Below are 26,101 nucleotides of genomic sequence, written 5' to 3'. Positions count from 1 at the left end.
CTAATTATTATGTTTTGAATATGTTTTAAATATGTTTTGAATACACTGCATCCTTAGCATACAAAAACTACCTTTTTAAAATTTCTTTTCCTCAGCACTCTCTTTTCATCAGAACCAGCAGGATTCAATTTGCATGTAAGTATTAGCAAGTCTAGTTCCTTGGTTCATTTTAAGTCTGTGTCTTGGAATCTTAAGCATTGATTATCCTTGTTATTGGTGGTTTACCAGTTGGAGATTGTGGAATTAGACTGGAGCAAGCATTTCTGTAAACACTGACACAGAATCCTACACAACCAAGATTTAAGTCCTAGCTCATAAACCAAACCTCAGCCTTTGTCTGCTTAAGGTATATTTACTTATGAAAGAAAACATGCATCTTTGTCCCTTTCCTGACCTTCAGTTTCAGGTTTGCTCTAACACACAGGACAATTTTCCTGTATCCTAGCTAGGTCTGATTTACTTCTAGGGGGTTGGGCTGAAGATTCTGCCAAGTGCAGACTAGGACAGACATTGCGTTTCTGAGATCCTGTTTGATCCTCAGCTTAATTAAAATCCACTCTTTCCATTTATATTTATTATTTAGACAAATTTTGCAGGGTCAGTTTGCTCTGGCACAGCCTCATGAACCCTGATAAAATTGTTAACTTTGGCTTTTTTTTTAAGATTGCTTCTCAGGTTTCTTGGAGGTTGTTACATTTTAGCAAGGAAAAGTATTACTGACAGTAAATGAGCCCGCACATGTTTTAGCTGTGATTCTAGGACCGTAAGTGATAAGATGACTGGAAAGGAAGCCTTGAATCATGAATTTGTGTTCTCTGCTACTAGAAGCATGGGAATCAAAGCTTAAAATAAAAGTGTTTGGGTTTTGCTTAGAAATTTTCTCCTGCTTTGCATTTTACACTTATGTCTTTCCATTTGTCCTTGTGTCAACACTGTCTTTTACATTAAACAGGTCGTCTCTCTGAGAATTAGCTTGCTCCATGTATTCTGAAACAGCAACCAGAGACATTTGAAGGTTTCATTTGCCTTCGTCTGGGCACATCTTACTGCTGGTCCACCGTACACTAGCAGCTGGCAACTGCATCCCCATTTTACCCCTAACTCTTTTTGCAAATCTTCTATCAGATTTTTTTTCCTTAGTCCCTAGTACATGACTTTGTGAGTCGTACTATCAAACCTCCTTTGATTTCTATAACTCCAGTCCTCAAGGTTATGCAGTGCTTCCTACATGATGTTCCAGTTCTCCTTTGTTTTCATATCGTCTTCCAATTTTATGTCATCCGTAAATTTAATTAGCAGATTCTGTCTTGCCTGAAAATTAGCCCTGAAAATCTAGTTCATTTATTTTTTCATGTTTTGTTTGTACTTTATTACTGTTCTCTGACTTCATCATAAACACTTGAGAAGCTTATAACCACATAGATTTAATAAAAATGTGTTTAGCTAAGCAACCCAGCTGTTATTGCTCCTGTCACTTTTTCCATCAAAGATTTTCTATCAGCTTTAAAACTGTCATTGTTCAGACTTACTTGGCCACTAGGCAGACCGGGAAATTGTGATGGCACTTTAGTCCAATTCGTGAATGATATTCCAACTAAAATGAAATGATCTCATTTGTTAAGTTCAGAAATGTTACCCACTGAGAAGAAAGGCATCTGTTCATGTTTCTCAGAACTATTTTTCTCCAAGATTTCTGAAAAATCATTTCAGTCACATACTGAATTGTTTTCTGAAATCCTGAGGGCTAGAAATGGGAGAAGGTGGAAGAAGATGGGTGTTTATAACAAGAGCTTCAATTCTGAGAAACTAGTGGCATCACAGAAAATTAGCAATTGTCTGTAGTTATGCACCAGCTAAATCTGACCCCAAACTAATTTTTGTTTACAAGTGACATGGAAGTTCAGGCTTCAGAGACTTTAACAAGGCACCTCTCAACAGCTAAAATTCATACAAAGGTAGAAACAGAATAATTGAGAAGTTGTTTCAAAGACCTGGTGTCTCAATGTTGTCCTTCAAGTTACCTCTTATTATCTGTCTTGAAGGATGAAGCCTAACATCTTACTGAGGAAAGCAAGTCTGTTGATGCTAAGAGCCCTCATTTTACCTTCATGAAAACTTCCAAAGCTTCAGCTGATTCAGCTTGGGCCCAGCATGTCCATGGCAAATAGGAAAGCCATTGCTTACTTTTCAGGCCAAGAATACTCAACCAGCAGCAGCTGAAGGTAAAAACCAACCAACCAACTCATACCCAGTCACCTGAGCGCAGCCTGTGTTCTCTCCGTACATGAGCTGGGTTATGCTTTCTGATCTCACAGTTCTCAGGTTTACCAATAACTTGAAGTGGCTGGAGGGAGCATCTGGGGGGGTGTCCCATACTGTCCTTGGATCATGGTACAAACTTGGGAGTCAAGAGGCCTAGATGCTGCTTAATTCCTCCACATAATCCACAGCCTTCCTGTCAACAAGGCATTTAACTGTCTGTTGCTTTACTACACAGTAAAATGAGTCATTTTCTACTGTATCTTGTAACAGTGCTCTGAAACCTTTTAATGTTCATGTAATATTCTGAGATCATTGTTATTACTAATTCTTTGTATCACATTAGGGTTAGAGATCGCATCTGAGATCTGATTGCATGCCACACTGCAACGATGATCCATATACCCAAGTGTTTATGCTGTAAATTGACAAGTAGAAGGGTGCAGACAAGCAGAACAGGAATCAAATCAAGACCGTAACACAAATTATTATGCAAAAAGGATTAGACTGCACCTGTCTTGACTAACATACTGATGCTTTGCTACCAGATTACCTCATCTCTTACAACTAAATTATGACTACTTCTGTATAAGTAGTCCACTCAACACCTCTTCTTACACTGGAAAAAAAAAAAATTAAAGTATAAAATATAAGCAAACAAAAAAAAGTGGTAATCTCCCATAGAAAAAAGTACTGCATCTGCTTGAGTGAAATGGAAGAAACATGGTTGTCTTAATAAAGCTTTAGTCTTATTAAACTTTCAAAGCAATTATGTGAATACAAAGATAAACAGGCATGAGATGTCTCGTAGCGCTAGAAGCAACAACTTCACTAACATAAACTTCTGCCACAGGGAGCCACTCACTCAAATTGATCTTCCTGTCTAACGCTGAAATTTTACTTTGCTTCAGCTTCACAGCAGCAGAAGCCGACAATGAACAAATGCACCTTATCAACAGGGATTCCAGCAAAAAGGAGCTTACAAAATGCTCTCTCTGAAGGAAACCACAAAGGACACAGGCATGGTACAGCTCAAAGGGAACATGTAAATATAAAACTAGACATAAAATCAGTCATGTTCCTTTTCCACAGTTCCACAATTTTTCCTTTGGCATCAGAATCAGACGACACCAGAGCCAGCCACAAGTTGGGATCGTTCCCTTTGTATCTGTTTCTTCACTCACCTTTGGTCAAGCTTGCTGCTGCAGCTGTCTGATTCAAATCCTTCTAAGGTGGGTTGCCTCCTTTTTTCCTCTTACAGTCTTTCATCACCTGTTCATAAAGGAAAGCAGAGCTCCTATTTGCTTTCTGAACTATGGCTATGTGTTTCTGAGGCTGTAAGCAACACATGAGTCATTATCACTAACAATTTAGAGAGACAGAACAAAAGAACTCACTCCTTTCCCACAAAAGTTTCTGGCACACTTGCTAACATACATTTTTGATAAATGCTTTCATACTTGTCAAGTGAATGTGATGTTTGATAGCAGGTTCAGAAGGGCACTTGGCAGGTGTATGCCGATACCAGTGAGATTATTTATACATGAATATACAGTTTACCTATAATGAAACTTTAATTCAAGAACTTCTTTGCCTGGGCCAAAACACTGCTTTGGTAGCAAGCATGAAAGGAACGCTGCTAGCACAAGCCCTCCTGCTTACACAGTACAGCCAATGCCACTCACAACCCAGATCTGTGAAGGGCAAAGTCAAAAATGGGTATGGACCAGGTTGAAAAGTTTTCACAGAGTTTAAATGTTTTGCTAAAAGAAAGACCGCGTGCTAAAAGACTGCTGGACTGCAAGATTCTAACTCAGCCCAGCAAAAGACAAATGTATATTTAAATATACTTTGGTGCTACATGAGACAATACAGTCCCTCTTAACTTTCTTTCTGGCCTCGAAACCAGATTTATATCAAAAAAAAAAAAAAAAATTTGAGTTGCTGTAAATTGCAGTGGCACTTTATTTCTTGGTTTTGTTCCATGGTACTTGACAAAGGCAGAGAAAGCTAATTATCAGTGACAGCAACTGCAATTCAGTGCTCTATCTTTCTTTACAAGTTCAGCAGAATATTTTGTTTTGCTCTTACATAATTATTTTTCTCAGAAACACCCACAAGTAAAAAGATAACACAACAATGATAATTTTTGTTGATCTATGGCACTATGCATAATAAACAGAAGTAGAGAACTCTTGTTTTGGAGACTGTTGTTCTAAATACACTTGAAAACTAGTCATTTCACCTCGGGGCCTTCTACTGGTTTTTCAGCATTTACAATTCTTAATTATTTTACATAATTAACTACGGTATGTTTATAAGCAACTAAAAAAAATTGCACAACGATCTCCTTCAGGACATCTTTACACTTCTGTCAGGTATAACTTCTATTTTAATGTTAAAATATTATTTCAAAGTGATGGTGCCCTTGCAGGAGTAGCAAGCTATTCACAAGGAAAGAGAATGCACAAAGCACTGTAGAATTATTGCAAACATGCCTGAAGAAATATCTTTAGCAAACAGAATTTTGAAGCCACATGAGTAGGCATGCTATATGCTTAAATGCACATATAGCTTAATATAGGTGTAAAATAGTGATTGCAAGAGCATGATGAGTTAGGGCAGATGATCCTGAAGAAAGCAGGAGACATGTGAGGAGACACACTACCCTAAAGGCCTGGCTCAATTTCTGCAGACCTGGAATTTGGAAAAATATTTTGAAAGTTGGGTGCAACAGACACGATGAGATCATAAACATGCACTTCATGGGTTCCATGTTCAACATAGGACCATGTTTTAAAACAAGCAGTTTGATTCTGGAACAAGCTTTGAACAGATGGAAAGCAACACGATGGGAACAAAAGATGAAGGACTGCACACTGTGCAATTTTTGTTAGCAAGTGTCACTTTACTGTCATGAATGGGGCTGTGGCAGCTAAGAACAACACTTGAGAAAGGCAAAACTAAGGATGATTTTGTATTACATAACCCAGGGAGGGGGAAACCCACCCAGAAATGGGCTTAAAAACCAAGAGTCCTTAAAAAACGGGAAGCTTTTTTCTCTGCCTTCAGCTTTTTGGTTTAGTTTTTAGCCTTCTGGATTACGTGAGCTTGTCTTCAAAAGGAGGAAAGTTAGATCCTTCTGGTTTGAAATCAAAACTGACAGATATAATCACTTGAATCCAGGATCTTGGTCTTTAGAGAGAAAAGAGAAATACTGTAGTAATCATAAGAAAATCAACAGCTTTGGTCGCATCAGTTAAGGCAAGGGCCTTTGCCAACAGGGCGTGCCTTCAAATCATTATATACTTAAAACTAATCTCTTTTTGCTCCAGTCATATTAAAATTTTTCTTCGAAATCCTAAGTCTACGCACACTAATGCAGTAATAACAGGCAAGTTCCTACAGCAAAATACCTGGTTTTGTATAATGTGGAAAGATGTGTCTATTACTATGGAATAGTGATTTTATGTATATTAATTTGTATATGTCATGTTGCATCAAAGGTTACAAACACCAGGTGATTTAGAGACTTCCTTTCTCCATGTTTCACCTCATCAATTAAGATTGCTTGTTACATTTTTTGGAAAAATTTGCTTCCTGTCAAAGCTAACAGCAAGATCAGAGAACAAAAATCGGTGGTAGAACTCATTTACTGTGCAGGGTGGCCTGTCATGACTGAAGAGCAAAAAAAACCTTCTGGTCCTTTTGCACAAGGCAGTAACCTTTGGTAGCAGAGTGGAGGAACAGATAGGAGTAACCCCCCTTCAGTTCCTGCTGCCTAAACCCAACAGGGTTTGCCAATCCAAATTTTCATTCTAGTGGCTGGGCCTGGTCACTGTGATTACCCCCACATTAGTAAATTAAACAAGTCTGGGACCAGTCTCTGCCCCTGAGGCCAGCTGGCACAGGACATCCAACATCCCTTCTATTAAAACCTCAAGAAGACGGTGAAAGCACAAAATCTACTGATTGGGAATGGCAGGATGTATCCCCTAAACTGTACCCTGGAGTATTTTTGGAAACTGCTCATTGGCCCAGGCTAAAACCATGGAAGGATTAGTGAGAATCAGTAGAAACAACCAAGCTCCAGTGCTCAGGAACATCCCTGATGCTGTTTCATTTGCTGGTATGGGCAGAGCTTTAAGGAACCTGGCCATTTTTCACACTTTGATCAGTGCTAATGCCCTCACCAGGTATTTACAGCAATAGCCTGCATGTGCAGCAGCATTTCTTGCCCTGATATCCAGCACTCTTGGATATACTGGCTAAAAGTTCACACTCGTCTACTGAGCAGTTGCCTGAACATCATCATTCCAGGCTCTTTCCTAACGCCCATGCACCAGGATTGTTATTGTCTGCACAGCAGTGTAGGTACAGCAGAGCTTCTGAGTGCCCCCTGGTGCAAAGTCTGGCACCGGCCTTCAACTGATGTGAAAAGCATCTGGAAAGGGGTAAAGTCCTAAACCTCCATGGCCGCTTGTTAAGAAAAGCTGTGCTGAAACTGTGCTTGAGCTTGCCATGGCCTGTGCTCAACAAGGTTTTTCTGTTTGGAGGCACTATGACTACTTATAGTTTCTGTATCTAATCCATTTCCAGTGAAGTTTTAAATGTCAGTGGAAAGCTACTGATTTGGGAGAAAACCAATTAAACCACAACAGAGAAAATAGAGGCACATGAATTCCCTGGTATATAGTTAGCTGAACTACAGATTCAACAACTCTGCAATTGTTCATTAACATAAAAATGGTTAGAAGTGTTTGCCAGCATCCTCCAGCATGATAATGCCCAATTTCACCCCGGCAAAACCCATCCAAGAATTTTTGGCATGTTGATACCCTCCAAATGACTCAGCCTCCCATAGGAAAAGGAAGTAGATCAGGGAATTTTAGGAAGGAAGGGCGCTGAAACCATACACAGAGCTACGAACAGTTAACTGCAGAACTGCTACAGAAAAAACAGGAAATATGAAGGCTTGAGCAGAGAAAGAAAGTAGGAATACACACGAATAGGGGAAGAAAATACAAGCACCAATATGCATGGAAGGGAAAATGGGAGAAAAGGATGTGGAAGGACTCTGAAAGCAAGGAGGAAAAGAAAGTGAGAAGTATCAGAGAAAATGGAAACTCTGTATATCCTGGTATAGAGCAGAGAGGAGCATGAAGGAATCTGGCACACAGAGGAGAGGAGAGAGCAGACACCAGGACATCCTGGAATGAGACACTGAGCCAGCAGTGTCACAAAGAAGCAGTTGATGAGTCCAACTCATGCAGTTTCAAGAAACGGTATGCTGTAAAATATTTTTAAAAATACATTCCGGGCTTGAACGTTCGTTTTTGCAAACGACAAAATTAAGGGTTTGCGCTTGGATCTAGAAGATCTATATTCTCGCCTATCAGTGGCAAAACACAGAGCTGCTATAGGAGCACACCAAAAGCAATTGTTTGGAATGACACTACCCTCTGGTGGTCAAAAAATACAGTATATGCACACCAGGAAGGTAAAATATTTGGAGCTGGTCACACAGGTAACTACGGGGTTTTTGACCCCTTATTCATGTCACTGGCACCAACTATACTTTAAAAAAAAAAAAAAAAATTAAACTCAATCGATTCCAATCTACACTTCAATAATCCACCTTGAGACCATGCTGTTAAATGACTCATCCACCTTAGTCTGTTTTTAAACGACACATTCATGACTGGTCGTAAGCACAAGTAACCGTCTGAGGCTCAGAAACAGACTGGCAATAATTTTTATGTTCTCTGGCAACCTGCAAGAATAGGAACAACACACATGGCTGTGCTTAGCTATGTAAGTAAAGGAAGGAGCATAATACTAAATTCCCAAATTATTCCCAAATAAAACATAAAACTATTACTGGCAATTTTCTGCTTTATCTCTTTGGAAAATAAGCTCTTCAGAACTGACATTCACTTTCAGTGCATGCAGGAGAGCTCCTAGACGAACAGACTCCAGTCTCTAGATGTCACTTTAATACAAATATTTAATAAAAACTACAAGACTGCTTGTAGGAAAGAAAAATGGAAGATAATTTTGGCGGTGCTGACCACATCCATAATGGTGTACATTGTCACCAGTGAATTCAAAACAGAGGGCATAAAGCCGTGGTCAGAGGAAAACAATAAAACAGAGGAGCCTATATGTATGTATTAAAAACCACCTTTCTTGTTCTGATTCTTACTTCTAGCAGGACATTCCTTAATTTCATCCAAAATCTTAACTACGTAAAGGGTATAACTGCTTGCATTCTTCCTTATTACAGTTACAGAACATCATTGCTGAGAAAAGCAATTGCTTCAGTTCAGGGTTTTCATAAAGGTGCTTTGGGACTTAGGTAATGACTTAACACAGTCATGACTCCTGCCTTGCCCCACTCATATTTCTTGACATTTAATCTCGTACAAACAATAAAAGCCAAATATGAACCACTCTGCCATTTTCTCCTTTCCTCTCTTTACATTATCACTGTTCAACTGCTGTTTTTTTCTCCCCTCCTGTTACAAACATCCCTGTTTCTCGTAGCCAAATGATCCCCTTGGAAGCTGAGCCTTCTAAACACTCTTTTTTTTCTCCAAACTGATTACAACCAGATATCTTGATGATCCTACATCTGGAAATGAGGAAGAGCTTGTCACATCACTCCCACCTGGAGAAACAATTCTGTGTTTTGCAACTTCGATCTTTATGGTAGGCTGACCTTCAACTGAAAGTAAGGGTTTGCTTTTGTGGCTTGGAAGCAATGTCTTTGTGTATTGCCTCCTTGCAAGAAACACAGTGTGCAGACCTTGATCGGGCAAAAGTCATTCCTGCAAAGCCTGATAAACTGTCATCTTTGATGCCACCTTGTGGCAAAAATACTGGATCCTAGAAATATTGAGCATTTGTCCCTCCTTGCAGGTGCATTTAACTGCAACACAGTGGTAACTGCTGACAGCAGCGCTTCAGTTTTACAGTTCACAAACCCAGGATTTTGGCACTCCTAAAAATGCGGCACCAGTCAGCAACAAAAGATGAAAAGCAGGAAAAAGCACCGCAAAACACATTTAGTCTTTCCACGGGGTGAAAACCGAAGCAGTACCTCAAAGGACGTGTGGCACAACCATTTCTGCACACAGAGCCCACGCATTTATTTCTCGCCCCACCAGAATAACAATCGCAGCAAGAGGTACAACCTGTTACAAACACATTAAGTGCAAAACAGCACTGCAGGTAGAAACTGGAGCAAAACTCAGCCTCAGCTTAATAGGGCTGGAAGCGTTTACACCAGTTGCCTCACACTGGACTCACCCTTCTCGGTTACCAGGTGCAAAAAAATTATCCTGAAGGAGGCCATGCTCATTTTTCAGGGCCACCCCGAGGCTATTTAGGGCCTGCTATAAAAGTCAACGTTACCTCCTTCTGCAGCGTGAGGACAATGCCTATTTTTAGCCTTACTTCCACTAGAGAAGCCCAAAGAACCACCACCTGCCTCCCCCTGGCGCTCCGTCAGACGCCTTTTCTCCCAGCGAGCCAGTGGGAGGAAAAGACTGAATTAACCCCCACACCCGCCTCCTGCGCGGCCAGGAGCCCGGCAACAAGGGAAGCGGCTCTAAAAGCCTTCAGCCACGTTGGGGCTGGGGGGAGCGGCCGGTACCAACCCGCGGCTCCGCCTCTCCCGGTGCTCCGGCTGGCGGGCAGGGACCGCCCGCCCGCCCCTTCCCCTCAGCACCAGGGGCCGCCGCCCGCGCGCGGGAAACGCCTCACGCCCCAGCCCGCCGGGCTCGCGCCACACACACACACCCCCCCCCCCGCCCCTGCCCGCGAGGAGCCGCGCGCATGCGCAGTCCCGCGGCCCCTCGCGCGCGCTGCCCGCGGCCGCCCCGCGTCGCGCAGCGCCCGCCTGAGGAGGAGGAGGAGGCGGCGGCGGCGTCACCTCTCCTCGCCTCACCCCGCCGGGAGGACGGAGCTTATTCCCGAACTGCCTTTCGCCAGCCCGCGGGGAGGTCCCGCTACCGACCCCGCCGAGAACTGGCTCGTCTCCTGTTCCCCCGTGGGTGGGGACGGCGCCCGGCGCCCTACCCCCCCTCCCCGCCTCTGGGCTGAGGGCAGCTCCGTCCGCCCCGCCGCGGAGGGGCTGAGGGGAGGACGAGCCCCCTTCGCCCCCTCACTCCCCGTGCCTTCCTTCTCCTAGCCCTGACGAGGAGAGAGGGATCCCCCTGCCCTCGCCCCTCTCAAGCTGGGCTCCCCCGCCCTTTGCTCCCCGTCAGGCGAAGGGTGAGTCAGACAACTCACAGGCTGCAAGCAGGTGGGGACAGAAGCTGGCTCCTACCTCGAAGGGAAAGGGTGGTCATTTTCCCTCCCTTTCCCGCTCTCTTTGTCCCCGTAGGTGGTGAGGCTGGACCAGGACGAACCCCTCCTTCGAGTCCTCCGGCCTGTGAAACTTCCCGCCATGGCTGCCGGTGGGGTCGGGACCTCGCTCCTGCTGATGGCCGGCATCATGGTAACGGTGGGGCTGTGCAGGAGGTTCACCCGCCGCCGGCTGCGCGCCCGCCAGCGCCTTTGCACTTTCCTTTTGGAGATGTTCAGCACCTTCCAGATTTGCGCCTGCACTAACGAGCTCTGCCTGCTCGGCAACGTGGAGCCGAAACCGCATACCGCCCTCACGCTTACCTACGGCTTCACCGTCCTGCACGGCTTGACTCTGACTGGCAGCACCTGCAACCCCTGTGGTACCTTGCAGCCCATGTGGGGCGGTGGGATATCGGTCAAGATGGGGGGACTCAAGATCGCCGCTCAGTTCGTGGCTGCAGTGCTTGCCCGGGGGTTTATGCACTTTATCTGGAGCCTGGAGATGGCAGAGCCACATTTTGGAGCACACTCGCAGGGCTGCAGCAACCCTATGCAGACTACAGAGACGCAGGCGTTCTGCATAGAACTGCTCTTTTCTGTCGTTTTCCAGCTGACCATCCTGCGAGTGGAAAGTGTTAATCCCAAATACAGAGTCCATTTGATTGCTCTTCTCATCACCATGCTCGTGTATGCAGGTTAGTTGGTTTGTTTTTTTTTTCTCTGTTCCTGAAATAAAGTTGTAGCGGGAGGATTTTATTTATTTTCTGAAAAGTGTTAAGTTGAAAAATTATTATTCTTGGATTACAAAAAACGCATCAAGGAAAATATTTGGTCCTGCATATGCAAAGTTCATTTGGAGTTTATGTCAAGTTTGCCTGGTTAGATTCCAGACAGGTGTGGGATTAAGAATGAAGAGTTACGAGTTTAAAATGGTGTCAAATCTACAAGTAAATATGGCTAAGAGTTTCACAGAACACTGATAAAATCTCTCGGTGAAGGATTGTTTCATAATCTGACTTTGTGTAGCGTGAGAGATTTCATACAATGTGCTCTGATTTCTGAGTGGCATTGCGAGAGAGCACCACTGCATCAGGAACAAAATGCAGATTGTGCAACGGCAGGCTACAGACCAGTAATACGAAGTTCAACGTTTAAAGAATGCGTAATTCATATCAGTGCAGTTATTTAACTGCGCTAAATCCTTAAATCAGAAGCAGGAATGGCTATTGATAGAATGCATGCAGAAATGAGAAAATAATACCTCAGGAAACCAAGTGTTAAAGAAGAAAGAAGTTAGGTGCCTGTTGTGTGACGACATTCAGAAGAGTCTCATGTCTCTGTAAAGCCCTGTGTGCCCATGTCCTTGTCCCTGACTGTCACCTTATGCTTCCCAGAGCCGGGACACTGTCACCTGCGCAGCCTCCCAGGGCCAGACGGGAGGAAGAGGTGAGGGGAGTCAGCGTGAACTTATTTCTGCTGACTGTTGATGCTCCCTCTTCTCCTCGGTGAAGTGTGCCAGAGTTAGGTCACTTGTCACTTGAGGACTGCCCTGCAGGGAGTGGGTTGTACTGGGGGGGAGATTCTGTAGTTTGGGGTACAGGGAGGTGAGAGATGGTTATGGAGCTCCTTGCTTGTGCTACAGCCCCCACCACAGAGGAAGTCATCCAGGTAATTATCAAATCTGTTTATGAGAGAAGGAAATCACTCTCTTATCTGCAAATGTCTGGAATGTCATTAGCATCTTGTCCAAAAGATGTAACTGTATTATGCTATCTGACATAATGGCATGTAGTACAATAAAGTACAGTCAAATTTCCGGATGTATTAATGAAAAAACCTTCACTCATTATGTTTAGCTGAAATTAGCTAACACCTAAAAGATTAAAATAAGTCCATAGAGAATTATGGGAATTAACTTAGCAATGTGAACTGCTTTCTAAAATTAATTTTTGAAGGCAGAGGCAAGGTGTCATTGCATTTTAGCACATTAAATATATTCCTGAATTGCCCAGTAGAAGTGCGGCCAAAGATCATACTCCCTCTTCTACAAGCATACAAAGCTGGATTCCTGATTCTGAACATTCTTTTCCTGCTTAGCAAATAGACATGTAAAATAATACTTTTCACGTTGCCTTTGTCTTCGCTAGTTCATACAAAAAATTCATGCCCAGTGTCGTTGGCCAGGCTGACCTTATATCTTCTAGCAGGAGAAGGCTGTGTACCAAGTCCCCTTCCTTGTAAACTTGGACTGGGTACAATATCCAGTGCAATCGATCTGCACGTACTTCTAGGAAACATCAGACCTACTGCACCCAGGCCCCTCTCACATGCAGTTTGTCTGTATTGTGTGCAGAACACCCTGTGCTACCTGGACGTTTTTCTTTCCATTTCTTTTAATCTAGAATCAAGCAGATGTATTTTTACAGTAGACATTCTGGGGAGCAGATCCTGAACCTAGTTTTACCTCCTACTTAGTGAAAATTCTAATTCTTTCTTGTTTGCTCTGCTCCAAGCTTCCTAAGGTTTGTGCTTTGCTGTAAACTCAGTTTCGAAAGGAAAGGTGAGCAGTGCTGTCCTCTCCCTGCAGTAGTCATGAGCCGGGTGTTTACTGTGTGCTCCCGAGAAGTGGACTGAAGCCTTTTGAAGCAGAAGGCGGTGTAAAACCCAAGATTCCTATCTCTGAGCTGTTATACAACAAGTGTGGGAGCAGGCTGCTGCTATTAATTTCTTTCTGTGATGATGTCACAGACTTGCACTGTTACAGATCTCTTTTTCAGCGGAAGGTAGGTAGGTACATGCAGGACACCTCAGAGGTTCTCAGACCTTTCTTGCTGCCTCCTTCCCTTTGCCCACATCTACACACAAGCCGTTCCCCGGGATATCCTCCATCCTCCTGCCCCCTCCATTTTGAGGGGTGCTGTTCAGGACCCCCTTCCCACAGCCACTCAGCACAGCCTCCTGTCAGCGTGCCAAGTCACTGTGGCAATAGCAAAGGGCCTGGTAGGCAGCCACGACCTATGTCTGGTCCATATATACAAACCACAATACATCCTCTGGGTCTCGTGGCGTCTACCGGCTTTGAAGACAGGCAGATGCATAACTTAGCTGGGCTGGATCATTCTCAGGAAATATTCTGTGCCTCTTCGTTAACTGTTTATTAAGGCACTTGAACGTTTCTTAAAGAGGAGAGGATCTTTTTTGCTCACCGAGCACTGAAGGGCTTGGCAACCAGCGCAAATTTAGGCAAAGCAATGCTAATTTAGGCAAACTGGTAACATTCTTCCTTTTTTCTATGAAAATATCAAATAGTTCAGAATATTGTATGAACAATGGTTTTTCAAACTTTAATTTGGCAGATGCAGTCTTCTAGCTAGGAACTCAGAGAAGTGCGTTAAACTTACAAAATAAAATTCATGCTAAATGATTCCTTTTTACACCCTGATTTAAAAAAAACCAAATCAGTTGTGCCTTCAGGACCTGTGTTTATCAATCGAGTTATGAATGAATCAGAAATGTTAGAAAATACATCTCGTACACAAAATATCGTATTTCATGCCATGAATTACATTCTACTGAGAGTTTGAAAGCTATATCCTGTGAGAGGAATGATGGCTGTCTAAAAAGGGACTGTAAAGAGTATCTCTTACTCCAGTTTGGTAAAATTTTGAAGGACAGCCATATCCCTGTGGCTTACACCTGCCGAAATGTATTGATACACATACAGGGCTCAAACCCATTATATTTATACAATGGACTAAGGGAAGTTGTTGGAAAAAGTAAATGTTGATAGGTCACTGCTGTGTGTACCCCTTAAAAGGTATTTGCTCCAACTTGCTCTGATTTACTCCCAACAAATAACACAAGATTATACAGTATTTTCAAAATTACAAGCTGTTCATTTAGTTTTTTTTCTTCTACTCTTTCATAATTAAAAATATTTGGCTTTTCTTTTTACATTTAGTCTCACACAGAACAAATTTTCATAGTAGTACATACTGTACCCAAAAGCTTCAATACTGCGTTCACTCTGTTTCTACTAAATAGAAGGAAAAAAAAATTTATATTAAGGGAATGATTCAGAAGCTAAGGATGCAGACCATATACATGTAGGTAAAGAATATTTCTGGGTATTTCCTTCAGGAAAATATTTAATTAGGGGAAGAAGAAAATACATCTTTTGAAAGCTTTTTCATTTAAAGGCAATATTACAATGAAGTCAGAATTGTATTAAATTGGTTAGAACTTTCTGAGCCTATCATATCAAGGTAAACATGCCATACATATTCTCTTCCTAACTGTGGCTTTGCCTTTAGTAATTTAAAAAGTTAAAATTATTTTCTCACACATTGTGTGAAGCACACATTACTTCAACTGCTTAAGTGTACAACAGCAAAGATGTTACACTTCTTTTGCCATAAAATAATTTATTTTTTCTGGTACACAGACTGAGTTGTTTAATAAATTTTTCTGAATAATTATACTAGTGGCTCTGGCCTATGGTTGATATTCCAGTAGTTACGAGTAATGAATACTGAAGAAATACAGCACTTAAAACTCTGTCTAATGTTTAATGTTCAGAAACAGCAACTGCAGCTTGAGAGTTAAATTCTATTCTTAAATGTATGTTTGTGGATATAAAAGCAGAAGCAGTGAATTCATAAACAGATTAAAACAAAGTAAATTATTATAGATGGCCTTCCTGGCAACAGTGGAAGCTGTTGATGTGTCAGCGTTCAGAGTAACAGACTGCACAGGAAATCTGAGTTGCTCTTGAGAACAAGTGTAAAACCAGAGTAAACTGAGTAGGTCAACAAAGATTAAAACCTTCCTGAACTGTAATAACGATAAAAGAAATAATACAGAGAATATAGGAGAAATACAGAGAAGAATGACAAAGGCGTTACCAAAACTTTAGGTAAATGATTGCATGTTCATAACAAATGAGGATTACAGCAGCATGGTATTTGTACAAAGGGTGAGAAAATCAAGAATAAGCTTTAAGAAGCTAAACAGACACAACTATATAATAGTTTATAACTATAGTTTAATAGATAAAATAGATGTGAGGCGATTAGTAACTAATAGTACAGAAATACAGATAATTTTACTGAGTAATGCTTTTTCTGCAGGATTGCAATGAGAAGAGCAACATGGGTCAGAATTAAAAACACCTTCAGATTCATCCGCGGGTGCAATTACGGTTTAGTCCCCAGTGTAATATGTTTGGATGTAATTATTTAGAGAATGTTTAAGCAACTTCATTTACATCTAAAGTCAGAGGCAAGGAAAGATGCTTGGCTTCTTTAAGCTTCCTTTTTCAAGAGAGGGGAGTAGGGTTTGCTTTTATTTTCTTCAAATAACATATAGCATAATTGTGAAGGCTTTTACCATATGATAGTCTTGGTGGTCTTAAATTGATATGATAATATTATTGCTCAAATAAGAAAGTATAGAGTCCAGTTTAGTAAGAATAGTGCCATTTTTTTTACCATTATCTTGCATATGTGTTACATGTGACACGGAGATGTAATGAAGGCTCAGTATTTGTTTACTAATATTTGTGTAATTTCTGGCATGATACAGACTATTAGCAAAGCAGCTTATAGTTTTATCGACAGAAACATTCAACATTAGCCAAACCCATCTCTTCAAACAGTACTTGCTAGAAAGAGATAAAGGAAGTTATAGCCTACGCTTTAGATATTTTAAAACGTTTTAGAAAACAGTTAAACATGTATCATCTGGTAAATAACTGCAGAAGAGGTTGCCTGTTCAAACGGTTTCTGCTAAAGCATTTTATTGCAGAGTGCATGTTTCTTGTAGTATTGTGTACCTGCATTTCAATATTCATTTAAAGTAAACATTAAGAAAGATGGTTTGATTTTTATACTGTATACATTTTATTGCAGGTGGAAATCTCACAGGAGCAGTATTTAACCCAGCACTGGCTTTTTCATTACATGCAAATTGTTTCTATGACAAATTTTTGAGTTACTCACTAGTATATTGGATAGCACCATCCTTAGGTAAGTTCTTAATACTTTATGTATTTGAGAAAGTGTGATTTAGTACATGGTTCAAAAATCAGGAAATAGGTATTCATTATTTTATACTCTGCTTGTTTTCTGCTTTAAATAAGATCTAGAAAATAGTCAATTGTATACGTAGAAGTTATTCAGAATCATGGTTTTGTTTTGCACATGTAGGCTGTGTGTTTTAAACTTGTTTAATGCTCTGTGTAGAGCACCTGTAGCATTCTATTTTGTGTATCAAGCACCTAATACTGAGTTTTAAACACCAGTTTTAGTCACAAAATAGTATCTACTGTTTTGATCAGTTTATTTTAAGAAACAACCATATTAGGTTATGTAATTGTTTAGTTTACATGTCATGTTCAAAAGCTAAGTACTTTTGGGATGCTTTGAGCAAGATAATGTACCTACCAAAAAACCGCAACAGCACAGTTCTAAATGGAAAAAGGTTAGTGTTTAGGTTAGGGTTAACTAGTTAGTTATAAACCAACAGCTGTTTACTCTGGAGCGTGATCCTTTTGAAGCTGTCTGTTGGCTGGGACTTTATGCCTTCATATTAACATCCAGCCTGTTTGAGGTCTGCTGCATGTTCTCACACTGATCAAAGGCCCACTTGCAGATTCTAGCAGAATATTAAAAAGGAGAAGAGGCTACCTGAAAGTGAACATCAGCCTGATTAAGTTCAAAAAGAGAAACATACTGGCTAGCGTGCAGCTCTTGTGTTGCTTTATGACAGTATGCAAGAACATGGGGATGATAAATTAAAAAAAAAAAAGAACCAAACCACAGGTATTAGGACAAGTGCTTAAAATATGCTTTCTCGATTATTACTATTATAATATAGAATCTTTTTTATCTCTGTAATGTATAAACTTGGCAGTTCCCATTGTAAGTTTTTGCCCCAATCACTGTTGGAAACAATCTATTCTTAGTTTAAGAATAGGGAATATTAGTAACTGGAATTTTTGTAGTGTAAATGATGGTTTTAATTTGTAAACTATTGATTTTTAACTTCTAGTTGTGTGCAGATGAAAATGCTCCATGTAATACTGCATGTTGTTGATTGTTTACAGTTAGTCCCTACAAATCTTAAGCTTTCTGCTGAGAGGGTATATAAAGAAGCAGTCAACTAATCCCGAGTTCTTTCGTGTCTGTTAATCCTATTAGAAGGTACAACATGGTATGGGAAAGGTGGGCAGTGAAACACACTGAGGAAACATCTCAAAAACCTACAGCTATAACAAATGACTTCTGTTTCTTTACATCCATGTTTGTGCATGTTCTATTTAGGTTAGTTAGTCAAAAATGGAGACAGATTTTTTTAATCCAACTAAAATTGATTTTAATATAATTTTGTTAAATTAGATGTCCAAACGGGGTGACTGAACAGTAGAATAAAACCCCATGTACTGCTCCAGTTAGTAGCTAATGAAATGTCTTCAGCAAAGCTGGGTCCTAGCAGAACATAGGATATTCCTTAGATCTTCATGTTTAGCTTTCTGGTATATTAACTGATTTCATCCTGATATCCACATTGAGATTGTCTGGGTTGTAAGTACTTGGGCTTGTTGTTAATTTGACAAGTGATCTGAAGAAACAGGAGGCAGAACATGTTTTAGAAGAAACACCACATTTGACTTACTTAGCAAGATGCATCCTGCAGAACTGCTCTGCAGAAAAAGCCTTCAGGTTATTTTGTATTGAGTAAGAAAAATCAACAGGTGTTAACACAAATGGAACCATGACTTGAGGCATTTAGAATGCAGTTAGGGAGTAATTTTACGTTTCTGTGAAAACTCATAAACAGCAGTTTATTGTTAGTTAACAGCTAGAAAATACATACAGAATGTATTGAATGCTGAATGAGGGAAAGGAACTCCAGACCAAGCAGTTGTAAAGATGTGAAAACTCACGACACATCACTTTTTGTGCGGTGTTACTACTGTATTGAAACATTTCGTTACAGATCTCGGGTTTACAGATCACCTGAAGGGCAAACAGTCTATTGGTTATATAAATATCTAATTGCAGAACAAGGGAGCTTCATGGATACATACAGACCTTGTCTGATAAACCAGGAGTTGTAAATAAATGTAAGGTGTCTGAGGTGGAAGTATAGAGAAGATAGTTATATTTGAAAACTGAATTGATGAATACAAGAGCGCAGATCTACAGACCTAACAGGAAATTAAATTTTTATGACACTTTTTGAAAATAAGAAAATCATAGGAATAGAATTTTTTCTTCCAAAATTGAACCAAAGGATGAGCCATTTAGGAAAATGACCCGTTATGATGCTGGTAAAATTATTGTGAAAAGAACCTCTAAGCAGAATCATAAAATTAGATGATGAGGGAAGGGACATCTTAAATTTAGTTGTAAAAATTACTTTCAGAATCCAGGTGTCAGCAGAAATACTGTTTCAGACTTCCTAGTGATATTCTGATTTGATGTCTTCACTTTTCCCAGCATCAGCATCTTAGATGCTTAAATTACTTTCTTCTTATTTTGGGGAGTTATTTTAGGAGTCTATTAGGGTTTTTTGTGATTTGCTGTAATAACTACCACATGCAGAACCATGGACTGGCATACCATGAAACTTCAAATTGCCTGTGCAAAGTGCGATATGATCACATTTATGGCCATAGTAAATACCTGTGAGGACAAGGAGACAGACCATTCAGTATATAAAAGATACCCTGGTAAGACACAAGCAAGTTCTTAAGCATCAATTTTAAAACAATTTTCTTAGAAAGGACACTTAGAACAAGAGGAAGATTGATTATCACTTTCAGAAGAGGAGGAAGAAGTGGAAATTTTCTTTTAGGATAAACAAATCTACCGGTGCTTTATGGTCTTTCATAAATTTAATCTTGGAACTGTAGTTAAAAACTTGTTTTTCAAAATGGCTTCACTGATATTTTGGTGAAGGTGATTCTCCAGTAGCACTAGAACAGCTAATTCCTGTAGTAAATATAGAAGTCAGCAAGTGTTTATAGCTTAGCAGAGGCAGGCCTAAATTCTGCACTGTGAATGTAGAAACAGTAAGTACCAGTGGAACAAAGACAGTTTCTGTTTTACTGCCAAAGGAATTCATGTTAGTTGTCCAGGCATGATTAAACCATTAGTAATGATGGGGAGCAAACTAATGCTGCTCTTTCAGTACCAGGGAGATGGCAGCTGCGAATGGAAGAGTTGATGACAAGATAGTGAGGGCAAAAAATGAGATGCTCTCTCCTGGACAGGTGCCAGATTGGCACCCTGCTAGCTTTCTAACACTATGAACAGAATCAATGCCCACTTCTTTAGATCAGTTTTACCAGAAAGACTAATAATGTTCCTTAGAAGAAAAAGGGTTTTCACCATCAGGATAGAAAATAAATGCCACAGAAGTTGCTTAGCAGTAGACATAAATGGAGGAGGTAAGCAAGAAAGAAGGCTATAGGTGAAACTTTCACCTTTCTGCTCAGAGGAGGGTATTCAGAGGTTTCCATCAAGTTTAGTACATGCAGCTTAGCAAAGAAACAAGAATTGCAAGTCCATTTGCAGTGAAGTCGTCAGCATCTCAGGGACTTGGTAGCAAAGGAGGGTTTCGACAAACAGCTAGCAGAAGTCTTGTACTCCCAGACCCTGGTCCTCCTAGGGGTTTTCAACTATGTAGACATCACCTGACAGAGCAAAACTCTTATACAGTGAGTGAATGCCATCCAAGAAGTTCCTAGAAAGCTGTTACTAATCAAGTCTAATTCAAATTCTAAAGGGCCAGTGAGTGATAATCCTGTACTTGAGCTGCTTACAAACAGAGAAGAACAGGTAGTGAATGTGGCCACTTGTAGTCCTCATGAGAGTTTAGGGTCCAGAGGAAGACTGGGAAGTTAAACAGCAGAGCTGTTCAGCCTTCGGACTTCAGGAGAACAAAATTCTACTTAGGGAATTGCTAGGTCAGTATTAATTCCCTTGGACACTGCCAGAAATGGGAGAAGTATCCCATGGAAAGATTTTTCAAAAAAGCTTACTGAGAGCTCAGTAATGCATTTTGATGTGCAGGAACATCTGTCGTGTAGTTAGACTGGGAATTTTGACACAGAGCCATTCCCTGATGGCTAGGTAAGCTTCCCTGTGAACAAAGGAGAGCACGTAAGAAGGAGAAACAGGGACAGGCAGCACAGGAGGAAGATAAAAGCTCTGCAGATCTACTTAGGAACAAAATCAGGAATGGCAGAGCTCAGATGGAACTAAGACTAGGGACATACACAAAATCACCCAAAAAGTCCAGAGAAAATGCAGATCCATTGGTGGGTGGGGGAGACAACCTAGTGATGGGTGACATGGAAAAGGCTGAGGTACTCTTCCCCCCGATCCCTCCCAGTGTTCCCAAGCAAAACTTGCTCCCAAACCTGTGTAAAACAGTAAAGTTTTGGAAAGGAGGCAATAGTGAGGGAGAAACAGGGTAGAAATGACAGAGAAGCTGGATGAATACAAATCCATTGGCTAATGCAATGGATGAATGCAAATCCATCACCCTGAAATGCAGGTAGAGTTGGCCAGTGTTCTTGTTGTCCATCATTTACAGGAAGTTACAGCAGTTGGAGGAGCTTCTGACACTTGGAAAAGTGCTAATACTATGACTGCTTTTAAAGAGGAGGAGGAGAAAGAGAAGCCAGGGAACTGTAAGCTAGTTGGTCTCACCTCAGGCCCTGGGAATATGGTGGAGTATCTAGTCTTGGAATCCATCTCCAACCATGTGAAAACCACAGAGGTAATCAGGAACAGTCAGCACAGATTCAGTGAGAGCAATCCACGCTTGGCCTTCTGTGATGAAATTAATGTCTATGGGAATGAGCAGGGAGCAGTGGATGTAGTATACCTTCACTTTAGTAAGGCTTTGGACTCCATCTCCCACAGCATTCTTGGTCCAGAGAAGTAGGGGTCAAACAAAGAGACCATGAGATGGAATAGAAATCGGCCAAATCACTGACCTCAAAATGTAATAATCAATGGGTTGATGCAGAGTATGCTGGTGTCAGCACTGGAGTTGATATTCCTCAATATCTGTGTTCAACAGCGACCTGAATGCGAGTTTGTTCTCTCTGCAAGACAAACCACATGATTCAAAACTGGGGCCAGCAGACTGTGGGATATTACTGTCTCCCTCAGTCCAAGAGCAATGTGGAGAAAACAGAATCCAGTCAGTGGAGGACTGTGAAGATAGTGAAGGGCCTTGGAGTACTTGATCTGCGAGGGAAGGTTGAGGGAACTGGACTTATTTAGGCTGACAAAAATGAGGTGAAAGGGTCTTTTAAGAGCAGTCAAGCGTTATTTGAAGAGTGGTCACAGGGGTGACAAACTGTTCTCATTGTCAATGTAACAGCAAGGCTGCAAGTTGTGGTGTGGGAGGTTCAGACTTAAGACTCCAGGAAAACCTTTGGGAGAAAGGTGCAGCAACAGTGGGACAAGTTACCCGGAGAAGTGCTACAAGTCTGTCCATGGAGGATTTTGGGGCTCAGCTAGACAAAGCCACACTGACCGTGGGCAATAGTCCTGCACTGGTGCGAGATTGCACTAGGGAGAATCCCTTCAAATAAGCATTTTTTTGTGATCTAGTGTTCATAAAATACAAGCTATGGGTGAGGAACACTATCAACCTCTGCATTTCTGAAGCAGAATATATATTTTTTTTTTTCCCAGAATAAAGTGGTCTTAAGCTACATTTAGGTGCCCTTTGGACTTGATGATCCTTATGGGTCCCTTCCAACTTGAGATATTCTATAATTGTCATGAAGAACCTACAATCTCTAACTACCATTTTTCAGCTTCAGAATAAACCCTAAGAATGATCTTAAAAAAAATAACAAACCACACACCACTATGCTATACCCACTTGCAGCACCTAAAACCAATGTAGTAATCAAAACAGGCACTGCTAGCAAACTTATCCCATCGGCTGAGGAACGGAGGTTTGAGCTGCTGGTTCAGTCATTTATAGGTCCTGCTACAAAGAAAGGAGGCCTGAGGAAAGTGCATGTGTTGGACTTCCCAGGTCAAACTGCTCTGCCTTTGCCTTGGCTCATACAGATCAGAACAAAAAACCATTAAATATACAACAAACCAAAAGATTATTAACTTGTAAGGATCACTTTCATGGTCTGGTGAAGCTTTCTTTGTGAAAACGATTGTGTTTGCAAAAAGTACTGACTGCCTCTAGCCCTTTCAACAGGAAATTTCATTTTTCTGCAATCCCTGCTGGATCACATATTGGACACTCAAATACTTGAACATAATGTTTATTTTCAATACCAGTACTGTGTCCTTCTCAAATACATTAAAATAAAGGTAATTTTTGTAATTTCTCTTTTCAGGTACAATACTTGTGGCTTTTATATGGGATGAAATCCTTCCTCGGATATCCTGAGACATCAAATTCTGAAATCTAGCAGTAATACATTAAAAAATACAACATCTGTAGACATGAAGCTTTCAGAAGACTGTTGATATCAGCTTCCATGGCACCTTTCAGTTGTATTTTCAGATTTCATGTTTGAAACAATTTTGTATTCAAACACTTATTTTGTAATAGCATATTGGGATTTTGAGACTATCTGCCTACATTTTCAGTTAAGCCATATGAAGGACTGTTAAAACATTGAAACCGTCACTTTAGCCATAAGTGCCATTTGCTGACCTTTATTACAACAGCATGCAAAACTAATTTTAGATAAATACCTAGTCCTTTCAAGGTTTGATTTTTATTGGGATTTCTTCCCATAGAAGGCACCTGCAAAAAAGGAGCTGAAGATTTCATTCTTACATTGACCTCACCATATTCCTACTTGCAATATACATACTTCAGAGGAAGAAAGGCTACACTACTCCCTAGAAGAGTCTCCACAGCTCTATTCTAGAGGTACCCTACATCAAAATTAAAAGTCTGTAGGACCAGCATTGTTTTAATAAAACCCGAGTGCAGGTAAGTAACCCCTCGCTTCCTTTCCACAAGGTTCTGCCCCATCCTGTCCCACTGTTGAATGTTTATTTTAGTTGGAAAGAGCCATAATAAAGTGCCATAAAATTTTATAGCCACACACATAAAAGGGCATTTTAGGCAAAAAAACCTCTGCTACTTTATCTGAAAATACTGCTGCCTCTTCACATAGTAAAATAGACACAGGGATGAATCCTGTGGAGCTTGATTTGTCCTTGATTTTGGGTAACATCAGTATTTTACTTGTAATAAATGAATTTCACAGAATTACAGAATCATCTAAAGTGGAAAAGACCTCAAAGATCATCCAGTCCAACCATGAACCTCACACTGACTGTTCTCAACTCCACCAGATCCCTCAGTGCTGGGTCAGCCCGACTCTTCAACCCCTCCAGGGTTTAAAGGGCAGCCCCTTCCAATGCCCAACCACCCCTTCTGGAAAGACATACTTCCTAAGAGCCAGTCTAACCCTGCCCTGGTGCAGCTTGAGGCCATTCCCTTTTGTCCTATCACTTACTACTTGGTTAAAGAGACTCATCCCCCCTCTCTGCCCCCTCCTGGCAGGGAGTTGCAGAGGGCCAGGAGGTCTCCCCTCAGCCTCCTCTTCCCCAGACTGAACCCCCCCAGTTCCCCCAGCCGCTCCCCAGCAGACCTGTGCTCCAGACCCTGCCCCAGCTCCGTTGCCCTTCTCTGGAATTTGTAACATAGGGGAATAAAAGAGCTAAACCACAGGAAAGCTGTATACACAAACTGGTACAAACACACGCTTTATAGCCTCCACTGAGGAGAGCACCACTGATAGGTACCACCTTCTGAAGTTCTGTTTCTAGCATAAGGTTTCTTCTGGATGCATCCTAATTTTCATTTATGCCAAAATACATTTTTAAAATTTAAGACTAAATTCAGTTTTTCACTTTACGGTTACTAGGTTTGAAAGGAGAGATGGTTAACAAGTTCTACAAAGATCTCAGTAGTAGGCCCCCTGACTCATTACCAAAGTCACTTTGCAGACCATATTCTAATAGAAAGGAAGGGAATCAGACAGGGTTTTTTTTCACAGTAAAATGATGAACCAAGTCTTAAACAGCTACTGTTGTCAGCTACCTTCTTTGCAAGAGTTTGGGAAGGGAATATTTTCATGTAATTTCTTACTTGTTGCAATAAAATCTTTTCTCATTTTAATTTTCCAAGGTACTTGTAAGTCTATATTGCAAAATTAAATCAGCTGAACATGCTTTTTGTAGAAAAGAGTCTTATCCAAGACCCTGTATTCAGTCATTAAAATTAAAAAAAAGTAGCCTGCTCATATGCCAAAGAGAACTACAACTGCTGGGTTATCATTCAGCAGCATTTGATACTAGTGTGAGGAGGCCTGCTAAAGCAAACTTCTCTTGGATGAAACTTCACAGCAAGGACTATGCACCACCACGCTGTGAGCCCCACAGGATGGGATCCTTTAGCTGGTTTTACAGTTCATCCTCTTACTTGTAGCTCAGCCACAGAAGGCTGCTAGAGCAGAAACTCTCTAAAGAACATGTACAGCTTCTAAAAAAGATGGTTTGGGAGGCTTCTACCTGTCCCCTTCTTGCTTTAATGCTTTGTATCTCTTTTACCTATTTTTAAAGTGATCCATATCTTTAAGATTTATTTTTTTTTTTCTCCATGGGACTTTGCCTTTACTGGTGTACTCACACCCAGTTTTCCGCCTCATTTCTTACAGAATTAAGCCTTACATGATGAACTGATTTGCATGTCTCCTTTGAGCCCATGAGGCTCATGGGGTAAAGGTCTCAAAAATAAACTTCAGAGCATAAAAAGAAGTGGCCAGGGAAAAGAGAAAGCAGAGATACAAACTAACCAGCAGCCAAGATTTACTGGCTTAGAGGCCTTACTTCCACGTCATTTCTGTCAACCTGCAAAAGCAAAGTCCATAAAGCAAAGAGGTCGGATCTCACTTCTGTATGTCGACATTGTTTATTTTGGCATAACATAGTTTAAAAAAATTGGTACAAATCTGGTTGATTAACAAGTAGTTGCTCTATTTATAGCCACTAGAATATAAAATAAAAACCACTAAGAAATAGACAAGCCTTATATTGACTAAATTAAGGCAAAACAAAAGTAAAAAACCAAGAAGTATTCAAATGAAATTCTAAGTTAGGAACTGAAGAATTTAACTGGTTTTGGTTGTACAAAAATTAATATTTTATACTCCAAGTAATGAAATTGAATTCTGTGTGTTCCCAGAACACTTGCACATAGCTTCAATACAAAGTTTTATTAAAATTAAAACTTGTCAATCCCCACAAGACACTTCCCAAAGTTTTATTAAACATAAAACAATTATTAAAAATAAAACAAAAGTTTTATTAAAAATAAAACTTGTCAGTCCACACAAGACAATGCCTTCAGGGCTCATGCAGGTTTGTTTCAGCCTGACCAAAATTAATCTTCCTCCACTGATTTGACTGGAAGC

At 40.7% G+C, this 26,101-nt stretch overlaps 1 protein-coding gene across 4 annotated transcripts; it reads left to right on the top strand.

Moving 5' to 3' along the window:
* The first annotated feature begins 10,256 nt into the window (after nucleotides 1-10,256).
* Nucleotides 10,257-25,393, top strand: AQP11 (aquaporin 11). Of its 4 annotated transcripts, XR_012635626.1 has the most exons (5): nucleotides 10,257-10,536; nucleotides 10,649-11,306; nucleotides 16,521-16,637; nucleotides 23,412-23,610; nucleotides 25,346-25,393. XR_012635626.1 is itself a non-coding variant. In XM_074932929.1 (4 exons), exons 2-4 carry the CDS (start codon nucleotides 10,712-10,714, stop codon nucleotides 23,543-23,545), a joined length of 846 nt encoding a protein of 281 aa, XP_074789030.1. In that variant the 5' UTR covers nucleotides 10,257-10,536; nucleotides 10,649-10,711; the 3' UTR covers nucleotides 23,546-24,807. The 4 variants fall into 4 exon arrangements, 3 of the variants coding, with proteins under 3 accessions (XP_074789030.1, XP_074789053.1, XP_074789041.1); XM_074932929.1 differs by lacking the exon at nucleotides 25,346-25,393 and having other exon boundaries at nucleotides 23,412-24,807; XM_074932952.1 differs by lacking the exon at nucleotides 25,346-25,393 and having other exon boundaries at nucleotides 23,003-23,527.
* Nucleotides 25,394-26,101: the final 708 nt, after the last annotated feature.

The sequence above is a fragment of the Athene noctua genome, chromosome 1, assembly GCF_965140245.1.
Source record: "Athene noctua chromosome 1, bAthNoc1.hap1.1, whole genome shotgun sequence".
NCBI lineage: Eukaryota > Metazoa > Chordata > Aves > Strigiformes > Strigidae > Athene > Athene noctua.
Note: the sequence above shows the minus strand (reverse complement) of the source record. Positions and strands in the feature narration are given on the sequence as shown.

What these genes read in the sequence shown, in the direction of transcription:
- AQP11 (XM_074932929.1), top strand. Translation starts at nt 10,712, where the DNA reads ATGGCTGCCGGTGGGGTCGGGACCTCGCTCCTGCTGATGGCCGGCATC. An exon ending in CACCATGCTCGTGTATGCAG is followed by an intron (nt 11,307 to 16,520) that starts GTTAGTTGGTTT and finishes ATTTTATTGCAG; the next exon opens with GTGGAAATCTCACAGGAGCA. An exon ending in TTGGATAGCACCATCCTTAG is followed by an intron (nt 16,638 to 23,411) that starts GTAAGTTCTTAA and finishes TTCTTCCCATAG; the next exon opens with AAGGCACCTGCAAAAAAGGA.